This window comes from Catharus ustulatus, chromosome 11, assembly GCF_009819885.2.
Source record: "Catharus ustulatus isolate bCatUst1 chromosome 11, bCatUst1.pri.v2, whole genome shotgun sequence".
Lineage (NCBI taxonomy): Eukaryota > Metazoa > Chordata > Aves > Passeriformes > Turdidae > Catharus > Catharus ustulatus.
The window spans coordinates 19,657,690-19,674,174 of record NC_046231.1 but is presented as its reverse complement, the minus strand read 5'-3'; the positions used below and the strand labels follow the sequence as shown (position 1 = coordinate 19,674,174).

The window sequence follows — 16,485 nt, the reverse complement described above, 5'->3', positions numbered from 1 at the left end:
TAATCTGGAGAACTCCCCCTTTAATGAGCATCCGAATTTTTCTGCACTCCAGGGCGCACAGGGACTGTTTTTGGGGGGGGGCGATGCGCAGAGTGGGAATCCCTCCCGGGATAAAACGCTGCAGGAGAGGCACACGGGTGACACCCTAAGGGTGACACCCTAAGGGTGACACCCCACGAGTTTTTTTCCGCGGCGCTTTTCCCGGAGCCGGCGCCGTGCGCGCAACCGCGGCGCTCCGCAGGGAGGGAGGGACGGACGGACAGACGGACAGAGGGAGGGAGCGCAGCGCCCCCGCCTCGCAAACATCGCCCGTTCCCCGGCGTGCTGGCCACGCCGGCCACCTCCGGGCCGGATGCTGCTGCGAGGCTGCTGGCTGCAGGTAAAAAGCGAGGGATGGAGGGAGGGAAAGCGGAGATGGCGCTGTGACCCTGCCTGGGGACAGGCCTGGGCTTTAATCCATCCTCTGTCCGCATCTCCCGCCGGCAGGTGACACCACGATGATTTTCCAAAGGGATGCATCCATCCTCCCCGGGAAGGGTGGGGATGCTCCCGGTGTTCCCCCGGCTGCATCCTCATCCCCATCCCCATCCCATCCCCATCCCCTCCCTGCCCATAGGAATGGGGGGCTGCGGGTGCTCGCGTGTTCTTTTCGGGGGTTTCCTTTCCAAAATATGGCCCCCACGGGGAATGTTTTTTGCCAGGTGAAAACGGGAATTGCAGAATAATTCTGGGTCTCCCTGGGGATGTGGCCATGACCGGGGGATGTGAAAGCAGAGAGCGCTGCTCGCCACAAAAGCCCGACTTGCGCAGCTCGGCTCTATTCGAGAGACATTTAATTCTCCTCGCGAGTCCAGGCGGACGGGGAGCTGCCATCTGGTGTCTGATGGCAGCGGGGGAAAGGAAAAAGCTCTCAGGGAAGCGGGGCAAGCTGGGAGCTCGCCGGGCTTCACATTCCCTGGAAATGGCTCCGGTTTAAGCGCTGAGCGATGGTTTTTTCTGTGCCGGGATTGGGAAGGGGAAGGATCCACCTGGAAAGCAGCAGATTTCCAACACCGGGGCTGGGGGAGGAGATGATGCTGGGGGAGGAGATGATGCTGGGGGAAAGATCCTCTAGACTCACACACATCACACCCCAAAATCCTCCCTCGTCGGGGATCGGGATCCAGCTCAGGATGGGTGGGAGCTGACTCTGGTGTGTGTGTGCGATCTGTGCCCCACCTGAGCACCGCCCCCAGGTACCCCCCGGCACACCGGGAATGATTTTGGGAATGTCAGAGCTGTGGGCAGTGCTGCAGCCTTGGCCAGGGCACAGCTTGAGTTTGGGGGTCTCCAGAGTGGCAGGATGAGTTTAAACAAGGTTTGTGTGTTTAAATTCACGGGGGGTGCCTGGCAGCGGGGTGAGCGCGGTGCCTGCGGGTTTGGGGAGATTTTGGGGATCTGGCACAGCCCGGAGCGCTGACCCTGCTGTTCTCCGCGGGGCAGGGACACGAGGGAACAAGACTGACCAGTTCCTGGGAGGAAACAGGCTGTTCCCTGCCGGCACACGGAGTTTCCCTTGGCAGGCACTCAGCCGTGCCCTTGCCGAGCGGGGACGGAGCCGTGGCTGCAGTGCAGGTGGGTGCGGGGGGTCCGGGCAGTGCCAGCACCAGCAGCAAGGTGGAATTCCCGTGCCAGACCCGTGCCAGGGTGGGTGGGACGAGGGAGGATTTCCAGGGAGGGCTGCAGCGTGGAGAAGTGCCAGCACTGAGCAGTGGCACCGTGCCAGTGACTCCCCGTGTGTGTCCCACACTGGGAGAAGGCAGCAAAACTCTGACCCCCCTCCCACAAACTAAAAAAAAAAAACCTTATCCCGTGGCACAGCTGGGAGAGAGAGGTGGGATGTGCTGAAATCACTGGGCACAAACCCTGCCCTGGCAGCCCTTGGCAGGGATGCAGTGCCTCAGCTCTCTGCAGAGCTCTGGCTCTGTCCAGAGCAGCAGAATTGTCCCCTCTGGGCTGCCAAGAGTCCTGCATGAACATCGATTGTGGCTTTTCCCCTTTTCCCGGAGCTGGATGTTCCCAGGGGCTCTCAGAGCTCCTGCACTCCGTGTCTGGGTGCCAGACTGCAGGGATGAGGCTGCGAGGAGGCAGCCAGAGGTTTCTTGGCTTTAATTACAGTTTTTAGTCATCCCTGACAGCTCCAGGCTGGAGCACCATCTCCGTGCAGAGAGTGTGGGTTTGAGCACTGTCATCATGTGGGATGTCACCCACCCCCGAGCTGATAACAGGGATTATCTCGGTTTGTCATCCAGCCTTTGGGATGCTGTGGTTGCAGAGAGAGGAGAGCTGGGACACAGGTTGGCCAAATCCTGCTCCCAGCTGGGATTCCTGTGGGAAAACTGGGATTAGATCCCATTTCCCAGGTGTGAATTGCTGAGGCCCCGCAGCAATCCTGACCTCAGCACCTGGAAAAAGCCCCGAGGGAAACTCAGTGCAGGGTTTAGGGATGCTGGGAGGTCCAGCCAGGAATGCTGGACTCAAGGGCAGGTCATGGATCAAAGCTGCTTGCACACATGAGCAGCTATAGGTGAATCATTCACATCCAACCCAGCATTTCTTTTTAGTAAAAACAGGCATTTTCCAAAGTTTCAGGGCACCATGGGTGGCATTCCCATGCATGGCTTCAGCACATTCCTGGATGATATTCCTGGGCTGGTCTGGCTGAGCTTCATGGTTAAAGTCAGCCCAGGAACTGCTGAATTTCAGGATGATGCTGAAGCTGGTGATGTTGTATCAAGGCTCCCAAGCAGCCTGAAAGTCCCTTTTTATTCCAGAGCCCTCATTTACTCTCAAACTCGGCCCAGCCAGGGCTGGGACCCTCCTGGGCAGTGGTGGGATGTGCAGCTGTGCTGGTGTCTGTGAGTGAACTGTGCCAGTGTGGGACTTGATGCTCCTGTTTGGTATTTTGGATATTCCTGGCATGGATTTGTTCTGCTGGAGCAATGAGCAGGCTGTGGAGTGGGGACAGGGCTGGTTTGCAGTTGGTTTTTGGTTTTGAAGCTCTTCTGGGCTCTGTGCTGAGAACCCAACCCCTTTGGAGATGTCTGGGATGCCTGGGCACCCCCAGCAGCTGCCAAGGCCCTGGGACACCTTCACTCAAGGGCAGGGCTTTTCCATGAGCTGCTCAGTGAGGGATTAAATCTTTTCCATCCCTGTGTGAGCAGGATTCACTCTCTTGGCCTCCTGGGCTGAACTCCAAGTCCTCTCTCCCAGAGGGTCATGGGGCAACCTGGGCCAATTATTGGGAATAATTCCTTCCCAATGTCCCATCTAACCCTGTCCTCTGGCAGTGGGAAGGCATTCCCTGTGTCCTGTCACTCCATGCCTTTATCCAAAGTCCCTCTCCAGCTCTCTTGGAACCCCTCTAGGCACTGGAAGGGGCTCTGAGCTCTGCCTGGGATCTTCTCTCCATCCAGAGGGAAGGATGGATGGAGGGATGGATGGATGGATGGATGATGGATGGATGGAGGGATGGATGATGGATGGATGGATGGATAGATGATGGATGGATGGATGGATGATGGATGGATGGAGGGATGGATGATGGATGGATGGAGGGATGGATGATGGATGGATGGATGTGGATGGATGGATGGATGATGGATGATGGATGGATGATGGAGGGATGGATGATGGATGGATGGATGATGGATGGATGGATGGATGGATGGGATGAGGGATGGATGGATGATGGATGGATGGATGGGATGATGGATGGAGGGATGGATGGATGATGGATAGGGATGGATGATGGATAGGGATGGATGGATGATGGATGGATGGATGATGGATGGATGGATGGATGATGGATGGGATGATGGATGGATGGATGGATGGATGGATGGATGATGGATGGATGGATGGATGGATGATGGATAGGGATGGATGGATGATGGATGGATGATGGATGGATGGATGAGGGATGGATGGATGGATGATGGATGGATGATGGATGGATGGATGATGGATGATGGATGGATGGATGGATGATGGATGGATGGATGGATGGATGATGGATAGGGATGGATGGATGATGGATGGATGATGGATGGATGGGATGATTGATGGATGGGATGATTGATGGATGGATGATGGATGGATGATGGAGGGATGAGGGATGGATGATGGATGGATGATGGATGGATGATGGGTGGATGGATGGATGGAGGGATGGATGGATGATGGATGGATGATGGGTGGATGGATGGATGATGGATGGATGGAGGGATGGATGGATGGATGATGGATGGATGATGGAGGGATGGAGGGATGGATGGATGGATGATGGATGATGGATGATGGATGGATGGATGATGGATGGATGGATGGATGGATGGATGGATGGATAGATGGCTGTCCCTGCAGCTGGAGGGTGCTGTGGGATGGCTCACCCTGCCAGGGACACGGAGCCAGGCTGCAGCTGGCTGGATCCCCATGGGAACAGGGCCAATCCCTGCTGTGCCGCAGCCTTGGGCTGCTCCTCTCCCAGGAACTGAGCTCTCCACAGCTCCTGGAGTGCAGCAGTGTCCCTGCAGCTGCTGTGAGCCAGCTTCAGGTGTGTGCCAGGGGGCTCAGTGTGACAGCACGCTGCCAGCCAGGTTCTGCCACCCAAGGTGACTTTTCTTTCTGTCCCTGCTGTCTCTGGGGACAGGGGCTTTTGTTGTGTTTCTCTCACTGTCCAGTGTCCCAAAGGGGGAGAAGAGGAGGGGGATGCTGCTGGAAGAGTGGCTGCTCCTGCAGCCCAGGGGTTGTTTTCCCACTGTGCCGTGCTCGGTGAAACACGTCAGATTTGGTTTCATTTGAACTCCTGTATGTCTGAGGAACTGGACATTGGTTCTTTGGGGGGTTTTTGCTCTGGGGGTGGTTGCTGTGTCCTGGGATCAGTTCCCTGGAAGGCAGCAGGGCTGTGTCAATGTTGCTGTCGTGCTGTCCTGGTTTTGTCACTGTTCCCTGTCACCACCTGTGCTGCTGTCCCTGCTCCTGTGCCACCCTGTGCCTGGGTGCTGCAGTGTGTGCTGGGTTTTTGACACTAATTCACCTCCTTCTGGGGCAGAAACACCCTCACTGGGTACACCAGTGACTCTCTGACACAGGGGCAGCTCCAGATTGGCCCTTTGTTTGTCTCTTTTGCTGCAGTGCTGACCAGGATGAGCACATCCAGTCCCTGTGGTCTCTGCACCTCCTTTGCAGGACCTTTGCAATCTGGGGTGCCAAAACCCCACAACTGCAGTCCAGAGCTCTGCATCCTCATCCCATTCCAGTTTCTGTCATGTCCAGCATCCCCTTCCCAGTGTTAAACCCCAGGATGCTCCACCCCAGGGATGATCCCATTTGCAAACAGGGTCAGACAGAGCCAGGAGCAGAGAGAGGGCAGGGCTGGATGTCAGGGCTGCCCTGCAGAGCCACCAGTGCCCTGCCAGCTGCTGGCTCCTGCCAGCCCAGTTTTGCCCATCAGGCCATGAGATGTCACATCCCAAATGTGACATATGGAGCTGAGGCCCTGGCTGTCCCTTTTCTGGGAAAACCCTCTGGAGTGGTGCTGAAAGCACGTGAGCATTCCATGGGATTGCTGATTCACGTGGCTGGGGGAGAGGAGCCAGCTCTGTGTGTCCCTCCACTGGGGACATGGTGGGTGGTGGCCCTGGGGTCACTTTTGTCCCCGTTGTGCCTTTCAGATGTGCTGTGGTAACCTGTGCCCCGCCAGGAGGTGCTGCCTGCCTTAGCCACTCCTGCCAGCCCAGCCATGGCCTCAACGCCCCAGTGAGGGACAAGAGGACGAGGAGAGAGCGTCCCCAACCCTGCCACATCCCCTGGGACAGCCATGGAGGCCCCTCTGGATGTGCCTGTGGGGAACCTCATAGACTTTGACACCGAAGCTCCCTCGTGTGACCCCTCAGCTCCCGCCGCTCCCGCCGCCCCCAGCGACAACAACCACCCAGGGGACACGGGGGACGGCGTGGCCGCGGAGGAGAGCGATGCCACCGAGTCAGCAGACAGCGAGAATGACATGGGGGACTCTCCCCAGCACTGGGGTGGCCCCAGGCGCTCCTCCTCCAACGAGTCCTTCTCCTCCAGCCAGAGCACGGAGTCGGCGCGGGACGAGGCCACGGCCGAGCGCCGGGAATTCATGCGGAGTTACGTGGAGAAAATCTTCACAGGGGGGTGAGTGAGCAGGGCTGGCAGTGCCCAGGGGATGGGATTGGGGCTGGCTGCTCTCCCACTCTGGGAACAGCAGTTTGTGTCATGTTTTCACCTTGCACCCCTCTGCTGGCCGCATCCCAGCTCATCTCCCAGCCCAGCTTCCCTCCCTTCTTCTCTCTCCCCATTCCCATGCCAGGCGCTCCCTGTGCCCATCTCCTCTCCCCACTGATGCTCTCAGAAATGCCAGTGGCTCACACGTGCCCAGGGCTCCTGTGTTAGCCCCTGGCTGTGCCCCCAGCCCTGCATCCTGGCGCTGTGGTCCCTGGAACTCCGTGTCAGGCTGGATGGAGCAAATGGAGCATGAGGAGCAGCAACAGGGCTTGTTTTTGCTCTGGGGCTCCCTGCCTGTCTCTGGAGCTCAGTTTCTGCTCCTGCTGTCCTTGGCTCTTCCCCTCTCCCTGCTGCCAGAGAGGAAGAAAAGAGCAGCAGAGGCCAGGGATGACAAAATGGATGCTGCTCTGCTCCTCTTCCTCTGCCTTCCTCAGCACTGCAGCACCAGGATGCTGACACCAAGAGGAGATTGAGGGGTGCAGGTCACATCCTTGGCTTTAATGATGTTTTTAATTTTTTTCCCTGTTTCAGAGAGGATTTGGACCAAGAGGAGAAGGCCAGGTTTGGGGAGCTCTGCAGCAGCGAGGACGGGAAGGGCAGGGAGTGGTTTGCGAGATACGTGAGCGCCCAGGTGAGGGGAGTGGTGGGGAGGCAACAGGGATTTATTTATATCCCAGAGGAGTATTTTTGCAAGGCAGGAACTCGAGGAAAGTGAGGAACCACAGCAGAGTGAGATAGACCAGTGAATAAATGCATTTTGAGCAGTTAAACACACCCTTGGTACAACATGAGAGAGAATTCACTCTTTTTATTTAAAATTAGACCCCACCAGCACTCAGACACATCCTATTAAAATAAAAAACAAAGCCCAGACAGGCACCACGCTGTCTCTGGGGGGAGTCTCAGCCATGAGTGGGTGTCCTGGGGGGCTGGGGCTGTTCCTGCTGCTGTGCTGACCCCTGGGCTCTGTCCCTGCAGCGCTGCAACTCCAAGTGTGTGTCAGAGCAGACCTTCTACCGCCTGATGCAGTCCTTCGCCCTCGTGCTCTTTGAGTAAGTCCTGGGGGCCTCGTGGGGACTCCCAAAAGGCCCTGAGTTCCCATGACAGGGTGTCCTCACTGTCCCCCTCTGTGCCAGGTGTCACCAGATGGATGATTTCAGCCCTGCCAAGAACCTCATGACCATGTGTTTCACCTATTACTACATAGGTAAGGGAGTCTGCAGTCCTGTGGGGGCTCTGAAATGTGTTCTGTGCTTGGGAAAGGTGTTGGAGGGGTGGCCCAGGTGGAAAAGAGCTCAGAATCTGTGCAAACCTGGCAGAACTCCTCGCTGGGGTGGTGCTGCTGCTTTGTTCTTGCTTCCAGCCAGGAATATTTGTATGTGACCCCCCTAGATGCTCCCAGCCCCTGGGGATGGGATGTGAACACCCCAACCCAGAAATATCTTAGGTTTATTGTTTGGTGTGCAGTGGCTGCTCCTTCATGGGGGACTGGATTTTCTATCCAAAATGGAAGCAGGAAGGATAAAAATAAAAATAAAAACCTGCAGGAGCTGGGATGGGATCTTGGGTGTCCCCATCTCCTGGTCCCCAGGAGCTGGCAGCACTCAGTGGTGCCACCCCTGAGCTCCTGGCACATTTTCCCCAGGGAAACCTCACTCCCTGCCCCTGGAGGCCAAGGAGAAGCCCACGGGCAGCATCGACTCCTACCTGAAGTCAGCGAACACCTGGCTGGCTGAGAAGAAGGACATTGCAGAGAGGCTGCTGAAAAACACCTCAGCCAAGACAGAGAACGTCAAGGGCTTCTTTGGGGGCCTGGAGACCAAGCTGAAGGGTCCTGCCACCAAAAAGAGCGAGTGGGTACCACCTGTGGCTACCAAACCAGGGTGTAGGGCCACCATGGGGCTGCCATGGCCACAGGAGCTGTCTCCAGCCTGGTCCCATGCTTGGGTCACTGTCCCCTCATAGTCTGGGAGTCTTGTTTCCCTCTGCCATTGTCCTAATTCCTCCTGATTTGTCTCAAAACTGAGAGAGCCATGGAGTTATGTGGTTCCAAGCATCATCTCTGTGCTGGGTCTGAGGGGAGGGATGTCACCGTCCCTTTGTCACCTTTCTGGCCCTGGGGATGGTGGCAGAGGATCAGGGGAGTCTTTCAAATGAGGTCCCCTTTGCCTGGGGGGCCATGGGCTGTTGGTGGGACAGGATTTTTGGAGCTGACATTGATTTCTTGTGCCACAGCGAAGGTGAGGACAAACCAAAGGAGAAGCTGAAGAAGACAGGTGAGAGCTGAAACAGCCATGGCCAGGGCAGCCCTGGGGAGGGAGAGAGGGCTGGAAATGCTGGAATTTGAAATCTCACAACTCTCATCCTGTGAGGATCTTGTCCTCAGTGTCACAGAGGACAGAGGTTGGGGCACCCACTGCCTCTGAGCTTTGGTGGGGCACCAGTCCCCCCAGTATCTGTGTGAGCTCCCAAACCAGTGGTGCAGTCCCTCCAGGATCCTCCAGGACACCCCTGCCTTCATCAGGGCTCATCCCTGCCCTCCAAGGGCTCTCAGAGCCCCTCTCCCATTGCTGTGGATGTGTAGGGGATGTGTTTGGTTTGCTCAGCCACCAAACTGGGAGGGGGCACAAAATCCACAGTGGGGTGGGAAGGTGGGAGTGCCCCAGATGCTGGTGTGTGACTGTGTGTCCCCACAGTGTCCCTGCAGAGCCCAGAGGAGGAGAAGAAAGGGGAGAAGATTTACCTGTACATGCACCTCAAGCAGCAGCCGATCTGGTAAAGCCTGGGGCTGGGGGAGGGCTTTGTCCTGCTGGCCACATGTCCCCACATGTCCCTAACAGAGCTGGCCTTGGCTTTGGCACGTCCCTTGTGCACACCAGAGTGTGCACAGAAATCTGCCAGGTTTGTTTGGCCCATCCTGACCTTTGGGAGGACTCAGGGTGAGATTGTGGAATCCTGGAACGGTTTGGGTTGGAAGGGACCTTAAAGCTCATCCCATTCCACCCCATCCATGGGCTGCTCCAAACCTGGCCTGGGACACTTCCAGGCATCCAGGAGCATCCACAGCTTCTCTGGGCACCCTAATTCTAAAATCCCAATTGGCCATTCCCAACGTGTCCCTCCCTCCCTGCAGGCACAACCTCCGCTTCTGGAACGCCGCCTTCTTCGACGCCGTGCACTGCGAGCGCAGGAAGAGATCCCCCACCACCAGGTAGGACCATCCCAGTGGGAACAGGGACTCCATGTCCCCCCCAGCCCCCCAGGATGCTCCTCCCAACAGCCCTGAGCTGAGAAAATGCTCTGCTTTCCATCCCTGACTGGAAACCTGGGGATCTGCAGGCTGGTAGGGGTTTGGGAGCAGCAAGGTTTTATTTTTTTTGGAGGAACCAAGCCCTAGAGATGTGCCCAGAAATCCCAGCCAGGGCTCAGGCTGTTGGTGCTGGGTTTGCCAGCAGGTCTGGGAGGTGCTGGGTGCCATCAGGGGGTGTAGTGGATGGAGGACATGTCCCAGCTGTCCCTGCAGCCAGCAAGGAGAGAAACTGGGAATGGTGGCACTGCCAGCCCAGAAAATTGTAATAAACCTGCCAGGGAAAAGGCTGCTCATGTTGGGGGGTGCAGAAGTGTGTGAGACACTCACCAAGCTTGTTCCCATCTCTTGCTCCAGCCTGGAGCTGTGTGAGAGCTCCAATCCTCTCCTGGGGCAGTTTCCCACTCCCAGCCGGTCTGTGCAGTGCCCTGAGGCTCTGACCCTCGGGCTGGAATCACCGAGCTCGGTCTGTGCAGTGCCCTGAGGCTCTGACCCTCGGGCTGGAATCACCGAGCTCGGTCTGTGCAGTGCCCTGAGGCTCTGACCCTCGGGGTGGAATCACCGAGCTCAGAGCAGCCCTTTTGAGCAGCCAGCCCCACTCTGTGTCCTCCCAAATCCTGATCTGAGCCCCAGCAGCCCTGGCTCACACCCTGGGATGCTGTGCCAGCCTCAGCTCACGGATCAATCCCTGTTTTCCCCTTTATTGCTTTCCTTTTTTTCTCCCAAGCCAGCACAGGAAGAGCCTATTGAGCAGCAATGTGACCATAACTGCATTTGCTTTGATTAAGCCCCAAATTAGCAGCAGCAAATGCCTCACAAGGACAGACTCTGCCAGCAGCTGCTCCCTGCTCCCAGTGCCTTCCCCAATTAATCTGATGGCTGAGCCTGGCTGCAGGAACGAGCCTGAGCAACAAAGGAGCTTTGGGAGCTGCAGCCTGGGGTACCCTGAGCGTTTTGGGGGGGTTGGGAGGTGGTGGTGAGACCCCCCTGAGTCCTCTGGGGAGGATGCAGGGTCCTTACACAGAGCTGGGATGCTGCTGAGGATGGAAATCCCTGCAGGGAGCTCTGGAATTTGGAGTTCCAGGTCGGTCCTTGGCCATGGCAGGTGCTCAGAAGGTCTGTGGGGATGGGGTTGAGGCCACCCCTGACGTCTCTGGGGCTTTGTCCTCCTGGGGGAGGGCAGGGGAGGGGGGGAAGGACTCCGAACTAAACTCCTCTTTTTCTCTCTCTCTTTCCTCTCTCTCTGCCTCTAACAACCTTCTTCCATCTCTTCTTCTCTCCGTTCCCCTCCATCCCTCTGCCTTGCATGATCTTTGCCCGCGCCACTTTGGCCGGCCCCGTTTCTGCCGCCGCTCCAGAGGGAACACTGGGGAGGAAGAGGAGAAGAGGTGTGTCTGTCCCTGTCCTTCCTTAGTGCCCACAGCCTGACGCTCCCTTCAGCTCCAAATCCTGCCCTGGGGAGGGGGGGGATGTGTTTTGGGGCCCTTTCTCCGTGGAGAGGGAGCAGCTGCTCGAGGTTTGAGCGTGAGCATCGCCCTCCCCGAGGGCCAGGGGGGTTTGGATTGGCTCCTCTTTCATGTGGTTCTTAAAAAGGAGCCTGAATGGTTTCAAGCTGTGATGTTTTGCCGGGAACATCCCTCTGGGCAGGTTTTGGACACGAACTGAGGCTCTTTGTGAAGAAAGCATCCCCCTCTCCTGTCCTTCCTGCTTGCTCCTGCCTTCTGCTGCCACTTAGAGGTGCTGGGGATCCTTTGCCAGCTGGAAAAGCTGCTCCTTTCCCGTTTTTAATGCACTTTTCTGCTGCCATCCCTTAACAAGATTAGAATTGCAGATGGGGGCTTGCATGTCACGATTGGGAGCGTGTCCTTGGGGCAGGGGAGCAGTCACTGCTCTCGTGGAGTGTGGGAGCAAATCCCTCCAGGTGATGGCATCAGCAGGAGGATGAGGAGTTTTGGAAGGCTGGCAGTGAGTTTTCTGTGTGGCTGAGGGATGGTGCAAATGTCGCTGCTGGGGTTTGCTGTGTGGGGGCAAACGTTGCTGATGGAAGAGGAAAGAGTTGATGGAGGGTTCTCAGCACTTCCAGGCACAGCAAAGCTTCCCTGGATACCCCAAAATACACCCCCATAGCCCTGTGCCTGTCCTGCTGGGCCAGTGTGAAGATCAAAGGCTTTGAGAGGAGCCACATGTGGGTTTTCTCCTTTCCCAGGCATGTTACTCTCCAGTAATAAGCCAGAAACACGGCCAATTTTTTTTTTTTTTGGTGGGGGGTACTTTGATAATGTTTTTTCTCCCTTCTTCCTCCCTCCAAAACATAAAAGGACAGGAAAAAAGAGTTACAAACATGCTTCTTCTATAAGTGAGCCAGTGGGCTCTGTGAAGTTTTGCTTCCAGATTTCAAAGCCCCTTAATTCGATTCTTCCCCTCTCCTTTCAGCCTCTACATTTGGCTGTGGGTTTTATTTGCTGTCCTAAAGCTTCATCTGAGAGAAATTACACCTTTTTTCATTTCTAAAAAAAATCCCCTGAAACATATTGTGTACATTTCCAGAGCCCTGTAAACAATGAGCTGGTGGCTGGAGGCTCAGCTCAGCAGCTTTGCACGTTTGGGTTGGGGTGATTTAGTGGGGATTGGCTCCTTTTGTGGGGTCAGCCTGGCTGAGCACCCCTCCTCTTCCAGTCCCACACACTGGGGCTGAGCCAAGCCCCCAGGATTTGGGGTGAGACCCCCTCTATCCCAGTTTGCACCCAGCACAGCTCTCCCCTCCTGCTTGGTATTGTGGCGAGCTACAAGTGTCTGTCCTTCTCCTGCTGTTCTCCTCTTCCTCCTCCTCCTCCATTTTTCTTCTTCCCTGTTTCTCCTCGCTTTTCCTCTCCTCTTCTCCTTGGCTGTAACCTCACCTGGTTCTTGGGAAGGGGCTGGCTTCACCTTGGAGCTGTAGTTTCCCTGGCATGCATGCACTGAGCCCAGCTGCCACCACCCCAAGTGACATCCCCGTGGCACAGGCTTGGGGTGGGGACTCTGCTCACACCCAGAGCTTAAACCCCTCCGTCCCTTAAGGTGATGCTGCACTTGCAGGGAGCTGGAGTGGAGCCGTGGGGAGGGGTGTGGGAGCTCCTGCCCTGCCCAAGGGGGAGGTATGTTCGGGATTTGGGGAGGTGGAGCCTTGCTGCAGATGAGGGACAGGTGCCTGGTGTCCCCTGTCACCCTCCCAGAGCCCTGCTGGGGTGGCCGTGCCCTGCTGCGGTGGCCATGCCCTGCTCCCTCCTCATGCCCACGGTGCCACTCAAGGTGAGCTCTGTGCTGGAGGGATCGATGCTGTTTTTAGCTCTTAATCCATGCCAAGCCAAGGTTCAATAAAGTTTTTTCCTGGGGCTTCTCTTGCTTTGCTCCAGGCTGAGAGCTCTGCAGATGGATCCATGTTGTGAGCTCATCCAACACCCACAGCACAGCCAGGGGCTCTCAGTGCCTTCCTGTCCTCCAGCAGCGTGGCCCAGGGTGGGAGGGAGCAGACAGGGGGTGCTGAGGTGGCAGTGGTGACACAGGTGCCACACTGGCTCGTTCTTTGCAGGGAGAAGTGGTGCCACATGACGCAGGAGGAGCGCGACGACAGCCTGCGCTTCAACGAGAACATCACCTTCGGGCAGCTGGGGTGAGCAGGGCAGGGGAACACCCCCTGGGGACACCCCCCAGGCCTGGGGACACCCCCCAGGTGTGCCCCAGCTGGGGACATCCCTTATGGTGCAGAGGATCTGTGGTGCCTCTCGCTGGGACCTGCCCCCAGGTTGAATATCCGGAGGGACTGAGCATCATCCCAGTGCCCGCAGCAAGGGGCTGAGGGGAGGGGGAGGAAGGTGGGGGGAGGAAGGGGCAGCCTGGCCATGCTCTCTTCTCACATTCTCTGTCCTCCCTCAGCACCTTCATCCACAACATGCTGGCCTTTGGCCTCAGCAAGAAGCTCTGCAGTGACTTCCTGAAGAAGCAGGCGACCATCGGCAACTTGGATGAAGGTAGGGAGGAGCCTGGGGAATTTGCATTTTTCATTTTCATTTTCTTCCTGGGATTCTGGAGGGGATGGAGCACGGTTGGGATGGTTCAGCAGCTTCTCTAAACCCTTTTCTCTCTCCTCCCCAGAGCAATACAAGCTGCTCAGTGACCACATCGAGCAGATGGCCGTGGAGTAGCCGCCAGGCCGGCACGTGGTGGTGGAGAGCCAGGGCCGGACAGGTGGGGAGGGGAGAGGATCCCACCTCCGGGGCTACCTGAGACTGAAGCTGGGCTACCTACAAACCAAACTACACACACGAGCTGCAATAAAACCTGCATGATCGTCCACCAAACTCTAGAGCTGCCCCAGGGCAGCCTGTAGACATAGGAGCCAAACAGCCCCTGCCCTCGCCAGACCCTCCCGCCTCTATTTTCAGAGTAGACAGTCCCAAAAGTGAATTTTGTTGGTTGAAATCAAAACAAAACACAAGGGAAAAGCAGGAAGAGCGTGGCTGTGCAGCCCCCAAGTGCTGCAGCCCCCCATGAAAGGCTGGTGAGGTGTCTGGGGGTAAATCCAGAGGTACCCAAGGCTCCCTTTCCCTGCTGCTGTCCCCTCGCTGATGCTGGAGCTGCACCAGGGATGCAGGAGGTGATGGCAGCACCACAGCCAGGAGCTGGGGCTGCACCCAGCCACCACTCAGGTCGTGTGGTGTCACCAGGGATGCCACCACTGGCTGGGGACACGGGCAAGGGGCAAGGTGGGGCTGGCAAAGCGCTGCTGCCACCCTCGGCGTGCAGCTCCTTGGGAGCTGGAGGGAAATCCCTCCCTTGGGGAGCCTTCACTGTGCTGCCTCTGTGGGTTTGTACCTCTGGGCAAAGAGACAACAGCTTGCTCCATAGCATGAGCCTGGATCAGTAGGAAAAAAGCCATGGCCGAGGGCAGGATTGCAGGCAGAGGAGGCAGAGGAGCTCTGCCTGCCGTGGGAGGAGATGACAGAACGCCTCATCCCTCTCCCTGCTGCCCCCTCAGTGTCGGGATGCTGCTGCTTTGTGACATTTCCCAAAGCCTCCTGGCGTCCTGTGGCAGTGGATTAATTGTTCTCCTTCCCCAGGCTGCTCCTCTCTGCCCTCTCCTTCGCCAGCTCTTCGCTCCAGCTACTCATCCATCAAACCTGAAACTGCCTGAAATGACATCTCCTCCTCTGCTCCAGGGGGGCTGTCTTATCCCTTGGACCTTGGCATGGTGTTTGCAGAGAGCTGGGGACATGGGGACACTGCTGGGGACACGGGGACACTGCTGGGGACACGGGGACACTGCTGGGGACACGGGGACATCACTGGGGACACGGGGACATCGCTGCTCCCCTCTGCAAGGAGCAGAACCCCCCAGCCCTGCACAGCCACGGGTCCAACAGTGTCACCCCAAAATCATCATCCTGAAACACAAGTCCAGGTTCCAATCAATCCATTTTCCCTGTGCTGCCAGCTGTATCCCATAGGAAATAGCATAAAAGGATATTTTTTTTCCCCCCATGTAGCTTCTGGTGTAATTTCCAAGCATCAAAGTGATGCTTTTACCTAAGCTGGGCTTCCCTTGCTGCTGGGGTGGGATCCATGCTGGCTCTTGTAGGAAGGAGGAATCCAGCACCAATTTTTCCTTGGCCAGAGTTACTGGAGAAGGGTTTTTGTTGGGGTGAGGGGCTGATGTTGGTCCCTCATCCCAATAAAAACCTTCCTGCTGGATAAAATGTGCAGCTCAGCATCCTGGAGCATCCCATCCCCATGGCCTTCCCTGTCCCTGTCTCCACTCAGGTCTTTCCCAAATCTTCCTTCATTTCTTTATTGTTATTATTATTATTATTGTTATTTTTTCCAACATGAAAAGAAAAGTTCAGCGCTGAAGTATATATATATATTATTTGCATGTGTATTTTTCTATAAAAACAATTAAAATCCAATAAAAAATAGCCATAAACCCTCCTCGACTGGGACTGTGTGAAGGATGGAGTGTGTGTGAGAGAGATTGGAATAAATTATCTTCAAAATTTTTATTTTTTATTTTTTTTTGCTCGATTGTTGTGTGTTTTAAACAGATGGATTTTCTCCACGCTGCCTCTTCGACCTCAGTGGTCCCTGGTGCCTCCACCAGCTTCTCCCTTTTGATAATTTATTTTTTAATAGAGAAAAATTGTTGCACCTTTTACAGAGATGTTCACATTTGCCCTGGAGCCAGAGAAGCACATGAAGGAGATTTAATTTTTATTTTCTTTTCCCTCGTGCTTTCCATCTCTGCCAGTGGCCTCTGAGCTGACAGCAGAGCTGAGATCCTGCTCTGGCCTCAGGACATTTGATTTCAGTGTATTTAAAAATCAATTACTTGGTATTATCTTATTAAAGAAAAAGATGTTCCCTTAGGTTAACAGGCTGGGAGTGTCATATTCCACCCAGGATTCAGAGTCCACGTCCCCTCAGGTCTCTGTATGGCCAAGCTGAGCCTGTTCCTTGTCCTGCAGGGCTGGTTTCTCTCTTGGTAGCCACATTTCTCTTAGGAAGGAGCTTTCCCTGCTCCTTGTTTTTATTTCATTACCCCCCCAAATCTTGGCAGTTTTCCCTGGATGTGAACTGCTCAGCTATGGAAAACAAGGGATCAATTTAGTTCCCCTCACCTGCTGAATTCCTTATCTCCTGCCTGTGCCTGATAAGGCTGTGTGTACAAGCAAGGAGGGGTTTATTCCTCAGGTATTTGCCCTTTGCAGTGGGTGCCCCCTGGCACCTCCCTGTTCCTGGTTTTGCTGGCTGAGTGCTCAGAATGGTTTAGGGAGGCTGCAGGGACAGTTTAGGAAATGGGAATGAGATCTGGGGCTGCGTAATCCCAGCCTGGGAGGGAGTGAGATCCATGACCA

The 16,485-nt window shown here is 56.0% G+C and overlaps 1 protein-coding gene across 3 annotated transcripts; it reads left to right on the top strand.

Annotated features, from left to right (window-relative positions):
- The first annotated feature begins 220 nt into the window (after positions 1–220).
- KIAA0513 (KIAA0513 ortholog) lies at positions 221–14,765 on the top strand. Of its 3 annotated transcripts, none has more exons than XM_033069812.2 (13): positions 221–379; positions 5,715–6,201; positions 6,823–6,922; positions 7,270–7,343; positions 7,428–7,498; positions 7,937–8,144; positions 8,527–8,567; positions 8,988–9,066; positions 9,425–9,502; positions 10,957–10,986; positions 13,167–13,247; positions 13,511–13,605; positions 13,730–14,765. In XM_033069812.2, the coding sequence occupies exons 2-13, from the start codon at positions 5,861–5,863 to the stop codon at positions 13,777–13,779; spliced, it is 1,248 nt and encodes a 415-aa protein (XP_032925703.1). In that variant the 5' UTR covers positions 221–379; positions 5,715–5,860; the 3' UTR covers positions 13,780–14,765. The 3 variants fall into 3 exon arrangements, with proteins under 3 accessions (XP_032925703.1, XP_032925704.1, XP_032925702.1); XM_033069813.2 differs by lacking the exon at positions 221–379 and adding an exon at positions 1,520–1,614; XM_033069811.2 differs by lacking the exons at positions 221–379; positions 10,957–10,986 and having other exon boundaries at positions 5,731–6,201.
- Positions 14,766–16,485: the final 1,720 nt, after the last annotated feature.